Here is a 21,172-nt window from a genome sequence, read left to right on the forward strand (position 1 = left end):
TTTTACGGCTATTAAGCTATCTTGTACACTTCGCGCTAAAAGAGGTTCTAAAAAGAACAATGTTCAATTGCAAGGTCAGCTAGTAAACATTTTTAAGCGTAAAGGTATCATAACACTATTTATTTAAACTAAAAACGTGTCAAAACAAATGAGAATGTCAGGAAATAAATAAATAAATGCGGCAACCTGACATTTCTTGTAGCAGAGCTACCACCTGAATCCCCAGCGGGAAATTTAAATTCCAGTTAGTCAGTCATGGTTGACACCAATGAATTTTAATTTAATTAAAATTTAAAAATTCACTGCGATAAAAGGTTCATTCTCACATCATCCAAAAACTGTCTAAAATAGTTAAATTAGTAGGTAATCTATGTTTTTTTGTTTACGAATGGCTTATGTGATCAACTACATTTGACAAGTTTCTGACCGGTTTGGATGCCTTGTGGGGATCACAACAGGCTTCTTGACAGGACACATGGCTGTCAAGTGTTACCTGAACAAGCTCAACTTGTATCAAGGAAGTATTTGCTGCAGACTCTGCGATAAAGATCCTGAAACAGCGGAGCACATAATATGACACTTTTTATTTGCGAAAGCTAGGCTAGAACCGGAGGAACTATGCTCCCATCCTATCAAGGACCTGCATAAGCTAGTGCAGGGCACAGGGATTGGAGAATGGGTGCAGTTATAGAAAGGGGACAAACACAACAGGCCTCACAGGTCGCAGGGTTTCCGGCAAAGGACGGACCCTTGTCATGAAAAAAAAATGCCCTTGTGGGAACAAACCTAAATTCGCACACCCTACACAAAAAATCCCACTTCTGATGAAAGCGATATCTCACATAATAATGTTATTTAGATGAAAATAAATATTGATCAACAACTGACGATCTACACGGTTTGTTATTAAATAATTAATACTTCTCATATTCTTAAGTAGCGCAGTTCTTGTAGATTGACATAGAATAAATCGTTTTAATGTTAAGGGAACCTTCGACTATAAGATAATAGATGCATATTTCTACAGGACCTCTAACACATGCAAAGTATTTAAAAACAATATTTTTTGCGACAATATAAAAAAGTCATTTTAACGCCTAGGCATAAAAGTAAAGCACTTTTACGCCTAAGCATAAAAGTACGAAAATATTTTATTAAACTGACATAAAGTGTCAGATTCAACGAGCGTAACCATATTTTCTCGATATATTATTACATAGAAGGCATGACTTTTAAATATTTTTATATTATTTCGAACGTTTGAAATTGTTTAAAAACTTATTTGTGGCGTTTGAAAAAAATAGCATGTTCTATTCGGAGTAAAAATGTCTTTTTGTGCCTCGGCTGAATGTCAAACATACAGCCTCGCCACAAGTATCATTTGTAACCCTAATAAAACGATATACTATTTTTAATAAAATAAATTCCTTTAATCTGGAGTTAAAATAAGTTAATGACAAAGAATCATCCAGAATAGGCATAATGCACAACTATTGTTCTCTTTAGAGTAATTTAAAATCTGGTATATCCTCTTAAGACTTTGATCTTAACCATATGTGATTGGAGGCTTCACAGAATCTCTAGAGATTTTACTTGTGAGTCACCCAACACTTTTATTTTTAATGTGTGTTTACATTTTTATTTAACGTCTGATACAGTAGTCAATTAATTTATTTGTTTAAATTTACAGAGGAATTTTATAGGGTGATTGAACAATGAGTAATAAATTATCAATATAATATAAAAATAATTAAAAAGTATTACTATTACTATAACAGAAAGAAATTCCTAACATAACTAGTTTTAAAAATAATACTAATTGTATTTTAGGAAAATTATTTATTTTTACATTATAACTATACTTATTCATTGCAACACTGTAAAGAAATAATGATGGATAAATTATTCTGAAAGAATATTTATACTGGGTGAGTCTTAAATAAGTGCAAATATTTTTAGGGGTAGTATATTTCGACCCCAAAAACACTACTATGATGTTTTTTCCCGCGAAAAAAATTGAAAAATTGGATTTTTTTAAATTTTTATTTAAAAAACATAATACCCTCATAATATGGCATCATGGAGAGTAGAATAAATTTACAAGAAAGGAGTTCCAAGTTCTAATGGTTCTCAAAATTTAAGCGAAAAATCATTTTTTTTTTAAATTTTCGAAGTAAAATATTTCCGATATTTTGGACTAGGTATTTGAAAAACGGTACAGAGAAAATATGTTTCTTTTATCAAAATCTACCAGCCCTGAAAATATTTCCACTTATTTAAGACACACCCTGTAAAATAGTAGCATCTATTTTTCAGACATACTATACGAGGGTACTCCTATACAGAGATTTTTTTTCAGGTCAGATATAAAAAACAATTAAATGAAAAAATAAAAATTATTTATTAAATACTTATCTCTAAAATACAACTTTTAATACGTCATATATTAAAGTAAACATCAGAGCTGCAATTCTTAATTCAATGTTTACATAATCAATAATATAGCCTACACTATATAAAAAATTGCTCATGCTTAACGCTAAAAACTTACAACTACTTGTGAATATACAGATGTAAAAATTAACATTTTTAAATGTTTTTTAAGGAATACCAAAAAAAATCAGTGAAAAATTTGTCTCCATGTACTTTTAATTCAAGAAGTTAACAACAATGTAATAAAAAAATAAAAAATCTTATTAAAACTATTTTCAAAAGACAGTAAATTGTTAAAATATAAATATTCAACTCACATCTCTGGTATTTACAAAAATTTGTTTTTATTCTTTTAAAATTATTCAATGGTAACACTTATACTAGCAGAAATATTTTGTATCTGCTTACTAGTGAAACTGACCACTATTTTCCGTTCACCAACTTTTCTAGCAGTGAAGCTCTCTGTGATAGCTACATCTTCATTAGGGTCAATATCACGGAAGTCCACTTTTTTAGGTTTTTGCAGTCCTGGACCTTCCAAAGTGTATACACAGCTTGTCAGTGGAAAATTGAGAGGATTTTTGAATCTGAAATGAAGTAGAAAAACATCTCATTAATTTTTCATAAAAAAAATTATGTACCTATATTCTATAGCAACATTCTATAGCTTACTTGAAGCTGACTTCACAAGGTTGTCCTACTTTGAAGTCTCCAGAAACGTCAATGGCCATTTTGGGAAGAATCATGGTAAAATCATCCTCTTCACTCCATGTTTGTTTGGTTTCCTCCACGCTGGCAATGGCGTATATTTTGATCAGTCCATGATCAACCAGTTTTTCGATATACTCTTCTGGAGTCACGTGGATTCTTAAAGTTTCTTTCTGACCACCAGCAACCTAAAGAAAAAAAACAACACTCAAAAAAAAAGCATATAAAAATAAAAAAACTACATTTTACTTAAATTTTTATAAACATACAACGCAAAGATAATATGCATAACGCACAATTGTTGTATTAGCTAAGTTATTTTTTTCCATAGTAACTGTTAAAATTGCCTTATATCTATCAAAAATAGTAGATAAAATAGCACTTTAACCGCAAGGGTAGATTAAATGATACTTTAACAGCAAGGATAGGTTCAAAAACTTTATTTCTTCTCGTACGTTTTTTAATTGCTTCCATTTTTTGAAATTTTTGTATTCCTTTTCATAAGTTATTCGGGATTTAAATGGAAGTAGTTTGGATATATATTTTTTTTATTTGGAAGTAGTTTGGATATACGATGATACGGTTATAATAGCCAACGATATACAAGAACTGCAAAGCATTATAGATTCCATAGTCCACTATAGTGAGATGTTTGGACTGCATCTCAGTGTCTCCAAGACCAAACTATTGGTCTTTTCTAAGACTCCAATAAATGCACACCTGCGTGCCAAGGGACAAACAATCGAACAAGTGACCTCAATAAAGTATTTATGAGCTAACATCAATAGTCAGTGCGACCCGAAAAGAGAAATATTTTCAAGAATTGAACAAGCGAGAAAAATCTTCGTGAGAATGAAATCATTTTTTTTTCAGACCTCAGTGCAGAACTCAGAACTCGAATGGCCAGATGCTACGTCTTCTCTGTGTTACTCTATGGATGTGAGAGCTGGACACTGGATTCACAGACCGAGAAGAGAATAGAAGCCTTCGAAATGTATGTATACAGACGGATGCTGCGAATCTCATGGGTAGAAAGGATCACCAACGATGAAGTACTCCAACGCATGCAGAAACAAAAAGAGATACTGAACACCATCAAGAAAAGAAAAATGCAATACCTGGGTTATGTGATGAGAGGTGGTAGATACGAAATACTGCGCCTCATAATAGAGGGCAAAGTGCAAGGGAAAAGATCAGTAGGAAGACGCCAGAACTCATGGCTATAAGATTTGAGGAACTGAGAAGATGGTTTAACCGCTCGTCTGCGGAAATCTTCCGGGCTGCAGTTTCCAGAGCAACAATTGCCATTTGGATCGCCAACCTTCGGCAGGAGGGCGTGATAAGAAGAAGAAGTTTGGATATGGGGTTTGTCGCCTCAACCTGAATATATGTTGGTAATTTACTTATTTCGTTTTGAACCATTTCTGGCTCCAATTCAATCAGCAATCGACAAGAAAGAGAATTAAAAAACATTGACTCGAAACTGACAACTAAAGAGACAGCTTTATTTATTTGTCAAATTACATAGAAACTAACGCCAACCCAGCACAATATTTTTTCTATTTGTAATAAATTCTTTGAAATAATAATTTCTGAATATTTTTTAAAACGTAACTCGCTATGGAAAAAAATATTGTTTTATACAGGACGATAAAATTACATTATCGTCTCGTATAAAATTACTTTCATCGCCCGCGAATTAATCTTTTCAGTCGACGATAAAATACTTAATAAATTTTATCGTCTTGTATAAAAAATAACTAATTTTTCTTCAACTCAATTTAGAATAGTGCCTAGTAACAGAAAATTGTGCCAAAAAAATATAATTGGTAGTGCTTCAATTTGCAACAATGATTTTCATTTAAAACCATAAGTCCATATTGATTTCAGGACTATTATTTTTCGTGAATAGTTAACGTTATTTTTTATTATTAAAATTCATTTTATTATTAAAAAACAAACTTATTCTCATATGTGAACCATTTATCTTAAAGACACTGTATAAAAAATGAACCAATAATGAGTAATATATTAGAGCTAAATTCGCAGTTTAGTAAACCAGTTAGAAAATATATTCACAAATCCTTGAGCAACACCTTCCTTTGATATTATTTATAGATAAAAAATATTGCCTTTTTTATTCAAATGGTCAAAAACAATAAACTACTTTATTACTAACAAGCTTACAAAGAATTCTGAGTAATTTACAAGACCAGGTAGGACAGGAATAGTTAGTCATGACAGCGAGACCTTCTTATTGAGTAATGGTTCTTTCTTGAATGAGAAAATCATCATTTTTTAAAGATATGTCTTCTTAGTTTCTTGTTTTAGTTCTTATTATTTTTTATATTTATATTTTTTTATTATAAATATATATATGGAATAAAGGTACAAACTTTGATTCTATGTTGACATTAAATTTCCTTCTTCAAATATGTTTTTCTTTCTACTATTAAAATACCGCTATTAAAAAGTGTACGACCCTGTATAAATCTCACCTTAAACGTTCCCTGTGACTTCTTAATATCACTTCCAGCAGCCCCTGTATAATATACCGATGCCGAACTCAATACAGCACTGATACTCCTCTCATCATTTGATTTATTCTCAATTTCAACAACAACGTCGAAACTCTCACCCAAGGGCACGGTATCAATATCAATGAGATCGAAAAAAACGTCTCCTTCGTCTTGGGTGGGTATCTCATAGAATTGTTGAGCCTTTGGTACGCCTCTGACCGCGTTGTAGACTGCCAAGCGTTCAGCTGGGGTGTTTTCGGGGTTCTTATACAAGTAGGTGACGTCCCAGAGGTCAGAGTCACCTTGTTCGTCAGTGATGTGGATGCTTTTGGTGATTATCTTTCTACCAACACTGCAAGAAGAGAATCAATGTGTTAGAAAGACGTACAAAGAGTTATTTAGATCATAGAGTGATTTAGTTAGAAACTTTTAAGATTAATAAACGTAGGGTTAAAGATTAATTTTTCTCCAAACATAGAGTACAAGAGGGACAAAAGGGTTGCGACAAAAAGGCAGAACGTTCGCCAAAATTTACGGTAAATCTAATAAGATAAGACAGAAACAACTTCTAATCAGTTGTAGAACAACAACTTTATGTCCAAAATAACTAAACTAAGGCCTATACAGGGTGGGCCACTGAAAACTTGGCTATAATTTTTAAACCAAAAAAGATATCAAAAAAATAAAAAATACCGTTTCAATAATATCGAGGGGGAACACATATGACGTATTTTTTGAACCACCCCCATCTACCTCTTAGGCGGCACCCCTACTCACCTGAAAATCTTAAATGGCAACACCCCACTTGTGGCGCCTTTTTGGAAAGCCCATGAAAAATACTAAACGATGATCATAAAGTTTTTAGGGTGAAATTGAAAAACCTTTACACGAAAAACCCTTACACGAAAAATTACGTGGACATTAATGAAAAAAGTTATTTTTTCAGCATAAGTTACAAATTGATGGAACCCAGCTAAATGAGGCAAATTAGATATTTTTCAAACCACCCCGACCCACCCCTAGGTGCCACCCCCTCACTTCTAATCTCAAGATAGCGATACCCCACTTGTGACACCTTCTTTGGAAAGCTAATTGAAATTGCTAAACGATGCTCATAGAGACTTCAACTTAATTGCTAGTAAGTAGTGATAAGAAATGTAGGTGTGACAATTTGAAAGAAATTTAAAATGATAATTTATTTTAACAATTGCTCAAAATGACATTGGCGTAACTACAGGGGTATCCGGGGTTGCCAGCCCCCCCCCCCTGTTACTGCTGGGCACCCCCCAGGGAAATCCCGAATTATGACTCTTGGCTACGTATTAATTTTTATTTGCTTGTGATGCAGTAAAAATGGCGTTTTCTAGTTTTGTTTAGTTAATATTACTTTGTTGTGTTCAAAAATGTGTTAATTTTAATTTTTTTAGAAAATTTGTAGGTATTTAAGTAATATACGGGAACACGGTTTGATAACCAAGTCTATGAAATTTATTGATAGAGAAATTCATGTAAAACGTTTTATTAAAAAAATGTGTTTTTTAAAATTATTGTTCATTTAAAAAAAAAAGCCCTAGGCCCCCCTGGGCTGAACACCAGGCCCCTCCCAGGCCCACCCCAGGATAAATTGCTAGTTGCGCTAATGCAAAATGACAGCTGTTTTGTTCCATACAAAAATACAAACGATTTTCAAATTCTTCCCTCACTTTTTGTAAAGTCTCTTCCGGAATATTTCGACATGCTTCAGTTATCCTCTGCCGCAATTCTTGCAACGAACCTAGTTTTGTTTTGTAGACTATGGATTTAGTGTAACTGCGAATCAAATAAAGGTATAAAATACCACCAAATTTGCAAACGATTGAAAATCGATAGAAGGCAGTACAAAAGACAAACGCAAAGATATGCCATTTTAAGATTCCTGTTTGTTGAAAGTAAACAAATAGATGATGAGGAAGAATATGCGTTGTCGCAAAATTATGCTGAACGATTAGTAAACATCTTTGTGTTGCCTTTTTTATTATCTACATTTTTTATTTTTAGCTTCAAAATGGCAATAGTTTCAAAATGGCATTGATGAGATTACAAGTGAGGGGCTGGCACCTAGGGGTGGGTCGGGGTGGTTTGAAAAATATCTAATTTGCCTCATTTAGCTGGGTTCCATCAATTTGTAACTTATGCTGAAAAAATCACTTTCTTCATTAATGTCCACCTAATTTTTCGTATAAGAGGTAGTTTTTCAATTTCACCCTAAAAACTTTATGATCATCGTTTAGCATTTTTCATGGGCTTTCCAAAAAGGCGCCACAAGTGGAGTGTTGCCATTTAAGATTTTCAAGTGAGTAGGGGTGCTGCCTAAGGGGTAGGTCGGGGTGGAAAAAAATGCGTCATATGTATTCCCTTTCGTTATTATAGAAACGGTATATTTTATTTTTTTGATATCTATTTTGGTTTAAAAATTATAGCCATTGTAAGTTTTCCGTGGCCCACCCTGTATATATACGTGACTCTTTCAATTCTGTTTTCTAATTCATTTCTATTTCTAATTTTAACGTTTCATCTTGCATATTTAGAATATCCTTAATTTTTACTCACTGGTATTTGTTAATGGACATCCTGGAGAATCCCCAGTCTGATTCTTCGTCTTCTTTAAAATGGACAATGTCAGCATTTACCTCGGAAAACACAAAAGGGGTGTCATACAGATATCCAACTTCACCTGTAAGTAAACATCGTTAAAAATTACATTAACATAATAGTAAAAGCTTATCTCTCCAAAAAATCCTATATGCGTATTTCGCCACTGCAAAATCTACAAAATAAAATAGTTATTTTTTGTAAACACTTCTGGCGTTAAACCCAAACGGAAACTACTTGTCAGAAGTTAGGTTTACAGTTACACAAACTTGCCTAACAAAGAAAAAAATGCTTAACGTTTCGGAAAGTTTCTCTTTCCGTCGTCAGAAGCAAAAAAAATACAAAGAATAAAGATTGTAGACGTATCTGTTTTAGTAAAACTAAAGTGTTCTCGAATAGTTGAATTTAAATATTTTAAATAGTTTTTTTCTTGAGTGATATTGAGTAAGTAGTGATGCTATTTCTCATTGTTCTTGCTTCTTTTCTCTTTTGAAATTTCTGTAATTTTTATTAGCAATTATTGACGTTTAAATATGATATTTTCTTATTTAGTACAATGTGTTGATCAATGTATTAGTTATCCAATAAAAATCACTTAACCAATATATTACTACAAAACAAACACATTAGTATTAAAATTAATCTTGTTTTAAATTTAAAAAAAAAGTTGTAGAAAATCTTTGAAATAGATAATAATATAAATATATGTCATTATATATTTTCCCGCATGTGTTCCCATCAGAAGATTTTCAGATACAGAAGAATTGTTACTTACACCAAATGTGAAAATATTCTGTCTTCAAGCAAATTTTTACTCGATGATCAATATTTTTTATTTTATTTTATTGTGAACTCATATTTTCCTAAATACATATCTGTGAAACTATGGCGAGAGCCACGACTATACTTTGCCTAGTTATAGACCACGACTATACAGCTACGTCAGTGGTCACGGGACGCGAGAACAAGGTCATATAAAGTGGCAGAAAAAGAACAAAGGATTTGACAAGGAGTAAAACTAGTTTCCTTATACTATGCTAAAATGTTAAGCATTTTGTCAGTTAAGCAAATTTGTTTTACAAGTAAAAATAGCTTTTTTATTTTACAGATTTTCTTAGAATGGCAAAAACCCATAATTTTTTAATTTATATTATTTTAAATAACGTTATAATTTTTTTTATTACCTTTTTGTACTGCAGCAATCGAAGCTGGTCCGCACCTGTATACTTGGTCACTTGTTTCTTGAGGAGTGGCGTCGATGATTTGCCAGCCGCCGTATCCAGGGGGCAGGTCCGGCCTGGCCATCCAGACGTCGTTCCACACATGGAAATTCCAGCAAGAATCTTTGCAATCCACCTCTTCGCTTTCTTCAATTTTATTGCCAAACATGTCAAAGAATCTGCACAAAATAATACTTATTTATTATACGGAATGTTTCTGAATTTTGTCCGATATTTTACAGGGTGATTTTTCAACTATTTTTAAGTTAAAATGTTCGTATAAACATATGTTCTAAAATGCTTCGTTTTTGAGATACAGGATGTCAAAGTTTTAAAAGTCTATTACGCTGTACTTTCGGGTCGCTTTCAGGAGCCGGGTAAAGCGGGTGTGTAGCCGAAAGAAATATAAATTATATTTCGGAAATCTGCCTAAGGCTTAGCCCGATCCTGTCGTTATAAGCCACACCCAAAATCCTAGACACACGTGCTCTGATTAAAGCTTGATTAAGGTTTGCAGAGCTTCAGCATTTGCCATAAAATAGCGAGCAATTTGTTACAAAACCATATAAGTTATATATCACTATAATCACAAAACTTCAATCTATTTCCGTATTGTAACAGACTTTTAAATTATGTCTTTATTTTCGAGAAAATTTAGGCCAAACATAAGGAATATTTTATTCAGGGGCGCCGACTACGTGGGTGCTCGGGTGGTTCAGCACCCACGAGAGGAAAACAGTGGGTGCGGAGCACCCACGAGCATAAGCCTCAAAGCTAATTCAATTTCAATTTCAATTTAGCAACTTTAAGCGACACTTATCTCATCAACCGTAAAACAAGAGGTCGCTCAAAAACTGCAGAAAGTCCATTGGAACATGCATGATGCGCATCATACCGCGGTAGTATTTCAAAGAAATTAATTTCAATAGTTCTAACTAACTAAGTTTCCTCTTCCATTCTTAGGTTTGTAAACCAATCCTATTTTTCAACTTTTAAATCAGTAAGCAAATTGACATGGGAATAATTATTTCCTTTATGTAACAAATCTTTGGTGTATTTGCTTTTACAAACTAACCGTTGTTTTTATGCTTTTTCTTTATTGCACAAGTGAACAAAATGCAAGACAAAACTGTATCTGGGCAGGCCATTTTTACTTAGAAAAAATGTGCTGAAGTCAGTGCGTCACATTATCACATACTACAGTTGTTCATTGTAGATACAACTGTATACCTACTATGAAATTACGTGTGTGCAACAGGCTGTAATACAGGTTAAACTGCGCAAACTGACTTGCACCAAAGTTTACAGAATAAAATATCTTGCACGTTCCGCCTGTGTTAAATAACTGAGAGTCTGTGGGAGCTCTAAAAGAGTTTATATATTCATATAATTATTATTTTAAATTGGAAGTGAAATTTAAACTTCTTTAGGAACACCATATAAATTTATGTCGTTCCAAACGAAATCCGTCATTTTAACAATACCGACTGACGTCAATTTTGAACATTTCTGATTTCTTGTCAATCAATTTAGCGGGCTACTAAGACATGTGCTTTGTGGTTTGAAAGGTCGTTTATCTTGTGATATTTTCAAAAAAAAAATGTTTCAATGGATAAATTTGTCGGGCGAAATCCTAAGCAGAACTAAAAACTCTAAAAGAAATAATTCAAAAAAAAAAGTATTTTTTAGAACTTAAATTATACTCAATAGAATTGCAAAAATGACATAAAATGATATAGTATTTTCCTAATGTTTTATCAGTGTAAAAATGTGTAGTAAATACAACAATTGGAACATTGTTCTGATAATGGATTGACAATCTGGAAATTTGTTTACATTTACCCATATCTGATGAGGACTCACGAGCTTTTATAAAAGTCGCCGCCCCTGATTTTATTGATGTTTAACCATCAAAGTCTAAAAATGTGCTACAATACGGATATAGTACAATCCTTTATCTTTAATTTCCCTCTTCATTTGTATAAAAATACCTAGCCAGTTTTACATAAAACGTTAAATGCCAAACACTTATTTTGCTACTTTTTCGGACTTAAGAAAAAACTCGACATTTTCTAATTATGTTCTATAAGTAAATACTAAAATAATTAGTAAGTATACTTACTTATCAACTGTCATAGACCTGTTGGTATCGTGAGCAGAAACATAGTTCGTTGTGGATCTACAGGGTATTCCCAAAGTCCTGCAAACAGTTACTGTAGCGCCGGAAAAGACCCAGCATTGTCCATATTTGACTGGGTTGCCTCCAGATTGGAGGAACTGGTCCATGATAGCATGAGATCCAGTCCAGGCAAATGGCGAGGTACCATCTTCGTAGTTGCCATCCCAACGGCCTTCCACAAGACCATCATCATCAACAGAATTCACCTTAAAAAAATATTTTTTGTATGCTTCAGTATTTCTTGGTATAGCTTAAAGAACGTTTTGTAAAGACTGTTAATTTTATTTTAAAATACTATATCTTAAAGAAATAATGAGTAGTATCAACCACAATCTAGTACAACTTTTAATTTATCTACTATACTGTATAGAATTTAATTCTATTAAGTCCAGTATCTAAGCAGATTCCGTTCATTACTGCATTTCTTTGGTATTTTTCAACGAAAAACTTGATTTTTTTAAATAAACCAGTATTGTCTAATCCCTGAACTTTGTCACTAAGAATACGTAATGAAACTGAATACAAAAAATATATCTAGGATTTAAAAAATATCTCTTACAATGTATTGTTTTTATTTATTTTTATTATTTTTATAGCATTAACAAATTTAAATTTAATTAAAGTAGGTATTTAATTTTTATTTTCATGATAACTTTAATTATTAAATAATATTAACTGTTTTAGTTTATCAGCGGCTTTAGATCAGTTTTTGGCAAAAGAGAACTTTTACCAAAATAATAATAATCTATACTAATATATAAAATCCTTAAGTGACTGACTCACTGATTAATCACGATCCTGCTCAAACCACTCAACGTAAGAAGCTCAATTTTGGCATACAGGTTGATTCTGAGGTGTAGAGGTTCGATAAGAAAGGATTTTACGAAATTCTAGTTCCAAGAGGGTGAAACCACCCCTCAAACATTACAATATTTTTTATTTAAAAAACGGTCAAGTTTCCGAAAAAACGCTTAAACACGCATATTTTATTTTGTTTTTTTACATATTTTAAGATTTTTTAAAAATGTATACAGGGTGTTTCGAAAAATCCGGTAATTGATTAATCACGATCCTGCTTAAAGCGCTTGACGTAAAAAGCTGATTTTTGGAAAACAGATTGACTTTAGGGTGTAGAGGTTCGATAAGAAGGGATTTTTCGAAACTCGAATTCTAAGGGGGTGAAACTATCCCTCAAATATTAAAATATTTTTATTTAAAAACTGGTGAGTTTTTCGGAAAAATCTTAAACACGTATATTTTATTTTGTTGTTTTACACATTTTAAGATTTTTTACAAATTTATACAGGGTGTTTCATAAAATATGACCATTGATTAATCACGATTCTGCTTAAACTGCTTGACGTTTAAAGCTGATTTTGGGCAATCGGATTGACTGTGGGGTCTAGAGGTTCAATAAGGAGGGGTTTCTCGAATCTCAAATTCCAAGAGGGTGAAAACGCCCCTCAAATATTACAATATTTGTTATTTAAAAAACGGTTAGTCTTTCGGGAAAACGCTTGGACAAGTATAATTTATTTTGTTTTTTACATATTTTGATTTTTTTTAAAAATCATACAGGATGTTCCAAAAAGTTGGGTAATTTCTTAACCAAGATTTTGCTTAAACTGCTTGACGTAAAAATCTTATTTTTGGCAAACGGATTTTTCGAAAGTCAAATTTCAACGAGATGAAACTACCCCTCAAATATTACCAAGTTATATAATAATATCGCCATATTGTTTTTTCTCATGCTGACATAAATGTGAGAAAATTTTATCCAGTTTTTATGTTAATGGAAATTCTTGCTTTGATTTATCATCACCATTACAAATGATTAATTCGACGCGAACGAAATCGCTGGTACACGCTAGTAAGATAATAATCTAAAATAAAAGGTAATAATCTAAAATAAAAGATATCTAAACAATTTGATAAAATTACAGTATTTCGTGAAACTATGCAAAAATATTAGATTTGTAAAAGTCGCTTTTTAAATATGCTGAAATATATCCATAATATTTTTTCCAAATTTACTTATTCAAGGTGTCCCACAAATAAGTGCAAGTATTTTAACTGGTAGTATAGTTCAACTCCAGAAACACGCCTATGAGGTTTTTTTCACGAAATTTTTTTTTGGAAAATTCGAAATTTTTTGAAAAATTTTTTGGAAATTTTTTTAGTTTTTAAAAAACATAATTTCTTGATAATATGGCAACATAGGTAGTAGATTAAATGTACAAGAAAGAAAATCCAGAAAAGATCCAGTTGTTCTCAAAATTTGAGCAAAAAAATCATTTTTTTGGAAATTTTCAAAGTAAAACTTCGTTTTTTTTTTCGACTTATTTGAAAACGATAAAGAGAAAATATGTTTCTTTTATCGAGATCTAGCACCTCTTAAAATACTTGCACTTATTTCTGGGACACCCTGTATATATTCTTCAGTTAACTGAATATTGTATAATATGACTGAACAGATAAGACGCAACATTATGTGTAGAGGAGACCTTAACAACTTAGCAACTATGCCAATATGTGTTTTAAATCATTTCTTTGAAGCATGAAGGTTTACAAACAATTTAATGCTGTTAAATAATTTTAAATGAAATAACATGGAGATCTGTAAAAGTTTATAAAGTATAAATAGACAGTAATGTGGTATCATCTCTGTTTAAACACATAAAAAATTATATCAGAAACAGTTATGATTTAATTGAAATAATATATTTTTGTATATAAACAAGCTATTAATAAGTCCTTCGCAGAAATGGTGCTAATATTGGTTATTAGGGTTCAAGGTCTAACCAACGCGGATTTATATAAAAAAACTGTTTTTTGGCCATCCTAATTTAATGTTTGGTATTTTGATTAACGATCTACTGGTCTTAAAATAATATCTGTTATATAATAGGGATATAGAATATAGAATTAAATATGTGTTACCAGTGCTGTGTTAAAAACACTAATGTTTAATCAAGGAGCCTTGGAAAAATAGATTTGATCGTCTAATGTTTTTCGTGTCTTGTCCGAGCCGGTTAAATGATGCCCGAATCGTATTTTTCATCATATCTCAATTTTTTTCAAATGGAACAACGGTGGCTCATTATCATAGATATTTAGAAAAAGCATTTTTTACTAATAATTTGATACCACAGACTTGGTATTTCGAGTCAAATTGTCGTTATGAACTGCATGTTACAATTTCAAACAAACCATATTGCGAAAATGTCAAAAGTTGACATACGATATGCCATTCTAGTCAGAGTGTCATTTTCTATCATATAAAGTAAAAAAATACCGAGGGTGCCATTTAAAAATCAAAAGTTGTAGTCATTTCCGGTGAAACAGGAATTGACCGAAAACAATTGACTACGTCAATCAATCCTGATTTATGTCATATACTAACGTACAAAAAATCGTTTTTTTTATCTGAAATAAAAAAAAAAGTTATAGAGGTGAGCCACTTTTGAGAAACACTCGGTATTGACCGGAGTTGCAAATTGATAAAATTATGTGATTATGTTTTTCTAATATACTTACAATTGCTGACAATGCCCTGGCAATCATCACGGGATTTCCCCTTTCCGAATGTGGCAATCCAGACTTTTCCAGTAACAACATAGCGGATGGTAAAACTATGTCGTCGAATTGTCCAAACACCCAGTGTTTTCCGGTTGGTTTCTTGAACGTGCCGCACCATATTTTACCCACTTCGTTCAACACGTATTCCTTTAATTCTTCCTCTTTTTCCATGTAGACTCCATCGTGGCTATTCCATGGGTTGAAAATGATGTAGATCTCATCTGGAATCTTAAAAAACACAGTAAAGTAAGTAGAATGTAGAATATGTAGTAGGGGAGATAATCACCGAGACCTTACAGATCTATTGTATTTTATCTACCGTCAGTGAGTTAAGAAGCTCTTAACTCACGCATTTTGAGTGAGTTAAGAGCTTCATACGAGGCTTTGGGCCATAAGCTAAACATCGACAAAACCAAAATCATGTGCACTCCCCCGGAAGATCACAACAATGCTATAAAAATCGGAGAACTATTGGAATATGTAGCGGAATTCCATTACCTTGGCAGTTTGATTTCGGAAAAGGCCAATATAGACTCTGAAATTCAGTACAGGATTAGCAGCGCCTCAAGAGCATTCTGGCAATTAAAAGACAGAGTTTTCTACAATCATGACTTGAGTACAAACATGAAACTTCCAGTGTACCGAGCAATTGTAATCCCCACCATGTTATATGGGAGAGAAACCTGGGTGCCGTACCGCCGACACATGAACGCATTAAACAAGTTGCAACAGAGACACCTTAGACAAGACTCTTAAGAATCCGGTGGTTCCATCATGTCTACAACGTATGGGTCCTTGAAAAAGCTAACTGCGAGAGTATTGAAGTCATGGTTACAAAATCCCGCTTAAAATGGGCTGATCACGTATGCAGAATGCAAGAAAAACGCATACCAAAATCTCTGCTTTACGGTGAGCTTGTAGACGGTAAAAGGAGACCGGGTAGACAACTCAAAAGGTACAAGGACTTTTTCCACGAAAACTTAATGGGGATTAACATGCAGAATGAGTGAGAAGAAGCAGTTCAAATAGAACTCAATGGAGAAGAATTGTAAATTCAGTTAACAGCGACAACCAAAAAGTAAAGAGGCAACAAAGCAATGAGATTTTTGAATGTCCGGAGTGCGGTAGGCAAATAATATCACGTATGGGGCTTTTCAGTCACAGAAAAGCTCATTAAAGAAAACGCCTTGCGTGAACATCTTCTGATGCGTGTCGAGTATTGGTCAGCGAGTAATGGCAGTATGTATGTATGTGAATGGACACCTTTATTCTTTGGTGTACATTGGCTTTAAATACACTGTAGCTATACTTACTTCGTAATCATTTCTTCTGCCTTTTTCGCCAACTATGTTGGTCTGTAACGAACATTTCCAGATACCAACAGGAGCATGAGGAGAAACACGCACTTGGACAGCGATGGTATCACCATCAACGCGGTTCAAACTTATCGACCACCGGTTTGGATCATCTATTGAACGTTTCTTTCTCGGGTTGATGGGCAGAATCACTCTGGTTCCTTTTACAACATTTGGTTTAGGTCCTGACAAAGGAAAATCAAATTTAGCACATTCTTGACTGCGTCCAAATTTTGATTCCCTTGAAAGTCTCCAAATATACGTTTTTTGCGGCATAAATTTCTGTGTCTTTTTTTACGTTAACTTAGTTAGGTTTGATTTTTTCACAGCTTCAAAGGACAAAAAAGTGGCTCACAGCTATAACTTCTTTATTTTTTGAGATAAAAAATCGAGATTGAATATAAATTAAGATTGATTGACGTATTCAATTTCTTGGAAATCAATTGGAAATCACTATAATTTATGATTTTTAAATGACATCCTCGGTATTTTGTTATTCAATAGAAAATGAAACTCTGAATAGAATGACATATCATATGTCAACTTTTGACATTTTCGAATATGGTTTATTTTAAATTGCAATATGCAGTTCAGAACGACAATTTGACTCGAAATACCAAGTGTGTGGTACCAAATTATTCGTTAAAAAATACCTTTTCCAAATATGCTAATAAGCCACCCCTGTTCCAATTGAAAAAATTGAGATATGACTATGAGGAAAAATACGATTTGGGCATCTTTTAACCGGACAAGACAATACATTAAAAACATTAGACGTTCAAATCTATTTTTCCAAGGCTTCTTGATTTAAAATTAGTCTTTTTAACACAGCCATGACACTCTAGATTGAAATTTAAAGCACAATTTTGTTTTCAGCGAAAATGTCAAAAGTTGGCATATGATATGTCATTCTATTCAGAGTCATTTTCTATCAAATAAAGTAAAAAAATACCGAGGGTATCATTTAAAAATCAAAAGTTGTAGTCATTTCCGGTGAAACAGGAAGTGACTGAAAAGAATTGAATACGTCAATCAATCCTAATTTATGTCATAAATATACCAAAGCTCTTATAGGGGTGAGCCACTTTTGAGACGTACCCGGTATATAAAAAAATATTCAGAAAAAACATATTCTCTGATTCCACATGTTTTATTGCAAGTTATACAAATAGTGAATTAATTGAAACAGAGACATAGTTATTATTTTAATTATTATTTACATGAAATCTTAAGAAAAATTATATAAATCGCCGCAGGTATAGTAAATTAAAGGGAATATTGTATAAATGATTTTGTATAAAATTATTATAAAATTGTGTAAATATACTTATTGATATGTGCATATTATGTTTAATTATTGTTGTGACTGGTTTTTTGGGCAGTAGTTTTTTCGTTTCAACTATAATTTTTCTCGTTTCAACTATATCTATTTATATTACAAGGTGGTCCATAAGCACGAGCAAGTCCAATATCGTCGTTGTTGATATAAACAAGAGATATAAACAAATTTTAATATAAATGTTGCATGGTTTATAAAGGCACATCTCCCAAAAATATTTTGTTTTACACAGGGTGTCCCAAAAGAAATAATAATGAAGTTTTATTTGTTTTATTTATATATATTATTTAACTTTAATAGTACTTCAATATATTTTCCTTGTAACTCACACTCCATCTTATACAAGATATTTTTTATGTCGTGGCCATCTTGTATATACTTATAATGTAATAATAATTACATATATTTATAATGCTATATCTCAGTTTGTTTAAAGCAACACCCATTTATATTATTTCTTTTTTAAATGCAGAATTTAAAAAATAAATATTTTTTTGTATTTAAAGTGTTTTAAAATATTTTTATCTACGTCAGTGAGTTAAGAAGCTCTTAACTCACGCATTTTGAGTTATTTGGCATGGTGTTATTTGAACAAAGGTATTAAGGTAATTGATTTTTAGGATAGGTATGTAGTTAAGTACAATAATTTTAAAATTCACTGTGTTTTTATAGTTAGACGTAGATAAAATATTGTACAATACACGCGAGTTAACTCCATTATGATACTTGTGTGGTTTGGTTTCACAGGCGTATCTTAATGATGCTGTTAACTCACTCACTTGTATCGTAAATATCTATTAACAGCCTATTATTACTTATAGCCTCTTATAGCTATTTATATCATTCTATTCTATCTTTGACGATTTTTTTTAATCGATTATATTTCTCACGCATTATTTTGTTTTAACTTACCTATAGCAAATCTTACTCTGACCACATCTTGAGTTGGTACATATTCTCTGTTAAAACGAATAGCAAAATAAAAGGTACAACCTCTTCTAAGTATAGGAAAAGCTGCCTCACTGTCCAAAATATCGTACATGTCAGTGTGACATTCTGCTGCATTTTCTTTGATGTAAAGTTCAGTACCGACAGGTACTATGGGATCCATGATTCTGTAAGAAAAAAAATAAACATGAATTTATTTTTATTTTCAAATAATCATTTTATCTATTTGAAAAAAATATAGTATTCCTAAATATAACTCAGTAGATTTTTAGTCAATAAAAAAGAATATATAATGCAGTTATTTTCAGGCTGTTCATACCTATAAATATACATTATGTGATATAAAATATACAAAGAAAGTTTTTGGCAAGCTTCCTAAAAATTTTGCATTCATCAACTATCAACATCGTCAATAATATTTAATGTAGAGGAACTGGGAGAGCATAAAGATACATTGTTAATAAACTTGCATTAAATTTTGCATTTTTGCATTGCATTAAAGTACAAATAATGTACAAAGTGGTCCAATAAAACAGCACATCGTTGGTAACTCGATCGTAAACATTAAGTGAAAATGCCATTTTTTTAATTTTTAAGCAAAAAATAGTGCTTTTTAGGGCTCCGTACCCAAAGGGTAAAAACGGGAACCCTATTACCACAGCTATTACTAAGACTTCGCTGTCCGTCCGTCTGTCACAAAGGTCTACCTTATGAACCGTATAAGCTAGACAGCCGTGATAGCTAGACAGTTGAAATTTTTACAGATAATGTGTCTATGTTGCCGCTATAAGAACAAATACTAAAAACAGAATTAAATAAATGTTTATAAATAAAAAAGTACTTTCACTAAACATTACCTTTTAAGAATTTTACATAGAATCTTTCATGTCCTCGGTGGCCGCGTGGTTAAAGCGTTATGACTTTACGCTGCTGTGACGATGGAGCCGTAGTAAGGCAGATTCGAATCCTAGTCAAGGCGACTTTTTTTAATCGTTTTTTTTTTAATTTTTACATATTTATTTTTGCTTTTTACATATTTATTATTGATTAATACAATTTTTAGTAATGTGTTTCTTCATTTTTTTAATTACTTATACGCATACGCGCATTCAAAATTTCAGCTAAATCGGAAAAAAGTTTATAATAATATATTGTCTAATGTTGTATAGATAATGAATGGTACGGAACTCTTCGTGCGCGAGTCCGACTCCCACTTGACCAACTTTACTTCTACTCGAGGAAATAACTTAGTTAGTGGTCACTAGATGACATTGTTACCGAATAGTGTACTACAAATAACGTTGAATTTTTCCAATCATTTCAGAACAGAATCTAGAACAAAACACTAATAATCAACATTTTTATTGGTTGGTAGTAAAAAGTACAGTGTTTAAGGTTTAAATATCAAAGCAATTTCCAACATAACTTTGATTTGGAGATAACAAATTGTAATGCAGTCGGTGTAATCTAGGTGTTGCTACTTAATAACAGCTATAAATATTAATTGACATACTTTGCAAGAGATAAAATCAACTATTTATTATTTCATGCAGGTAATAAATAATTAATTAGATATAAAATAATGCATGTAAATATGTGAAGAACATTTTTAATTTTGTCGTGATTTTAAATTTAGAAACACAATTTTGTTTCATTTAATCTTAATCTAACTTGTATTTGAATACTCTAAATGTCATCGATCGTCATTTCGTAGCCAACTGGACGCCTTTTTTTCGATCAGACGGTACATCAAAAATGCATTTTGATGCGTTAAAAGACGTGTATAAAACGTCATAATGTGTAATTGTAATACCATCAGATTTATTATGAAAAAAAACATTTTTTTAGAAAATTTTAAAACCCTATAGATACTTCAGAAATTAAGATGTTTAGGACATAATAATAATATAATATAAAGTTTTTTTCTTAGGATAGGTCCAAGAATAGTTAAATATTAACATCTCATTGAAGAAACACCCTGTATATTGTTCTAGTGGACCAATTTTAATGATTTTTAGCCGACCATACCAATAGGTATGGTAGACTATTAAGATCGGCAAAAAAAGTTTCTTTAATTTCACTCAAAATGAGTTATTTGGGTCATAAATGACCTAAATACAAAATATTTTCATGGTGTCTGTCCGTCTGTCTGTAACACGATAATTCAAAAACCGCTAAACCGATTTTAACCAAATTTGGCACAAAAATACTGTGGCACCCGAGAATCTGGCCATTAGTTTTTGATGGGGGTGGGGGGTTGG

At 32.1% G+C, this 21,172-nt stretch overlaps 1 protein-coding gene across 1 annotated transcript in view; it reads right to left on the reverse strand.

Annotated features, from left to right (window-relative positions):
- Positions 1-2,631: 2,631 nt before the first annotated feature.
- Positions 2,632-21,172, reverse strand: part of LOC115878716 (hemocyte protein-glutamine gamma-glutamyltransferase-like) — a 30,248-nt gene continuing 11,707 nt past the window's right edge. Inside the window, exons 2-10 of the mRNA XM_030895296.1 lie at positions 18,876-19,078; positions 16,583-16,809; positions 15,228-15,497; positions 11,634-11,896; positions 9,476-9,690; positions 8,250-8,373; positions 5,640-6,012; positions 3,106-3,329; positions 2,632-3,020 (exon numbers count right to left, since the gene is read on the reverse strand). Coding sequence (XP_030751156.1) covers positions 2,792-3,020; positions 3,106-3,329; positions 5,640-6,012; positions 8,250-8,373; positions 9,476-9,690; positions 11,634-11,896; positions 15,228-15,497; positions 16,583-16,809; positions 18,876-19,074 — 2,124 coding nt within the window. The 5' untranslated portion in view covers positions 19,075-19,078 and the 3' untranslated portion in view covers positions 2,632-2,791. The remainder of the gene's footprint in view (positions 3,021-3,105; positions 3,330-5,639; positions 6,013-8,249; positions 8,374-9,475; positions 9,691-11,633; positions 11,897-15,227; positions 15,498-16,582; positions 16,810-18,875; positions 19,079-21,172) is intronic.

This window comes from Sitophilus oryzae, unplaced genomic scaffold (genome assembly GCF_002938485.1).
Source record: "Sitophilus oryzae breed Bouriz unplaced genomic scaffold, Soryzae_2.0 scaffold_1521_pilon_pilon, whole genome shotgun sequence".
NCBI lineage: Eukaryota > Metazoa > Arthropoda > Insecta > Coleoptera > Curculionidae > Sitophilus > Sitophilus oryzae.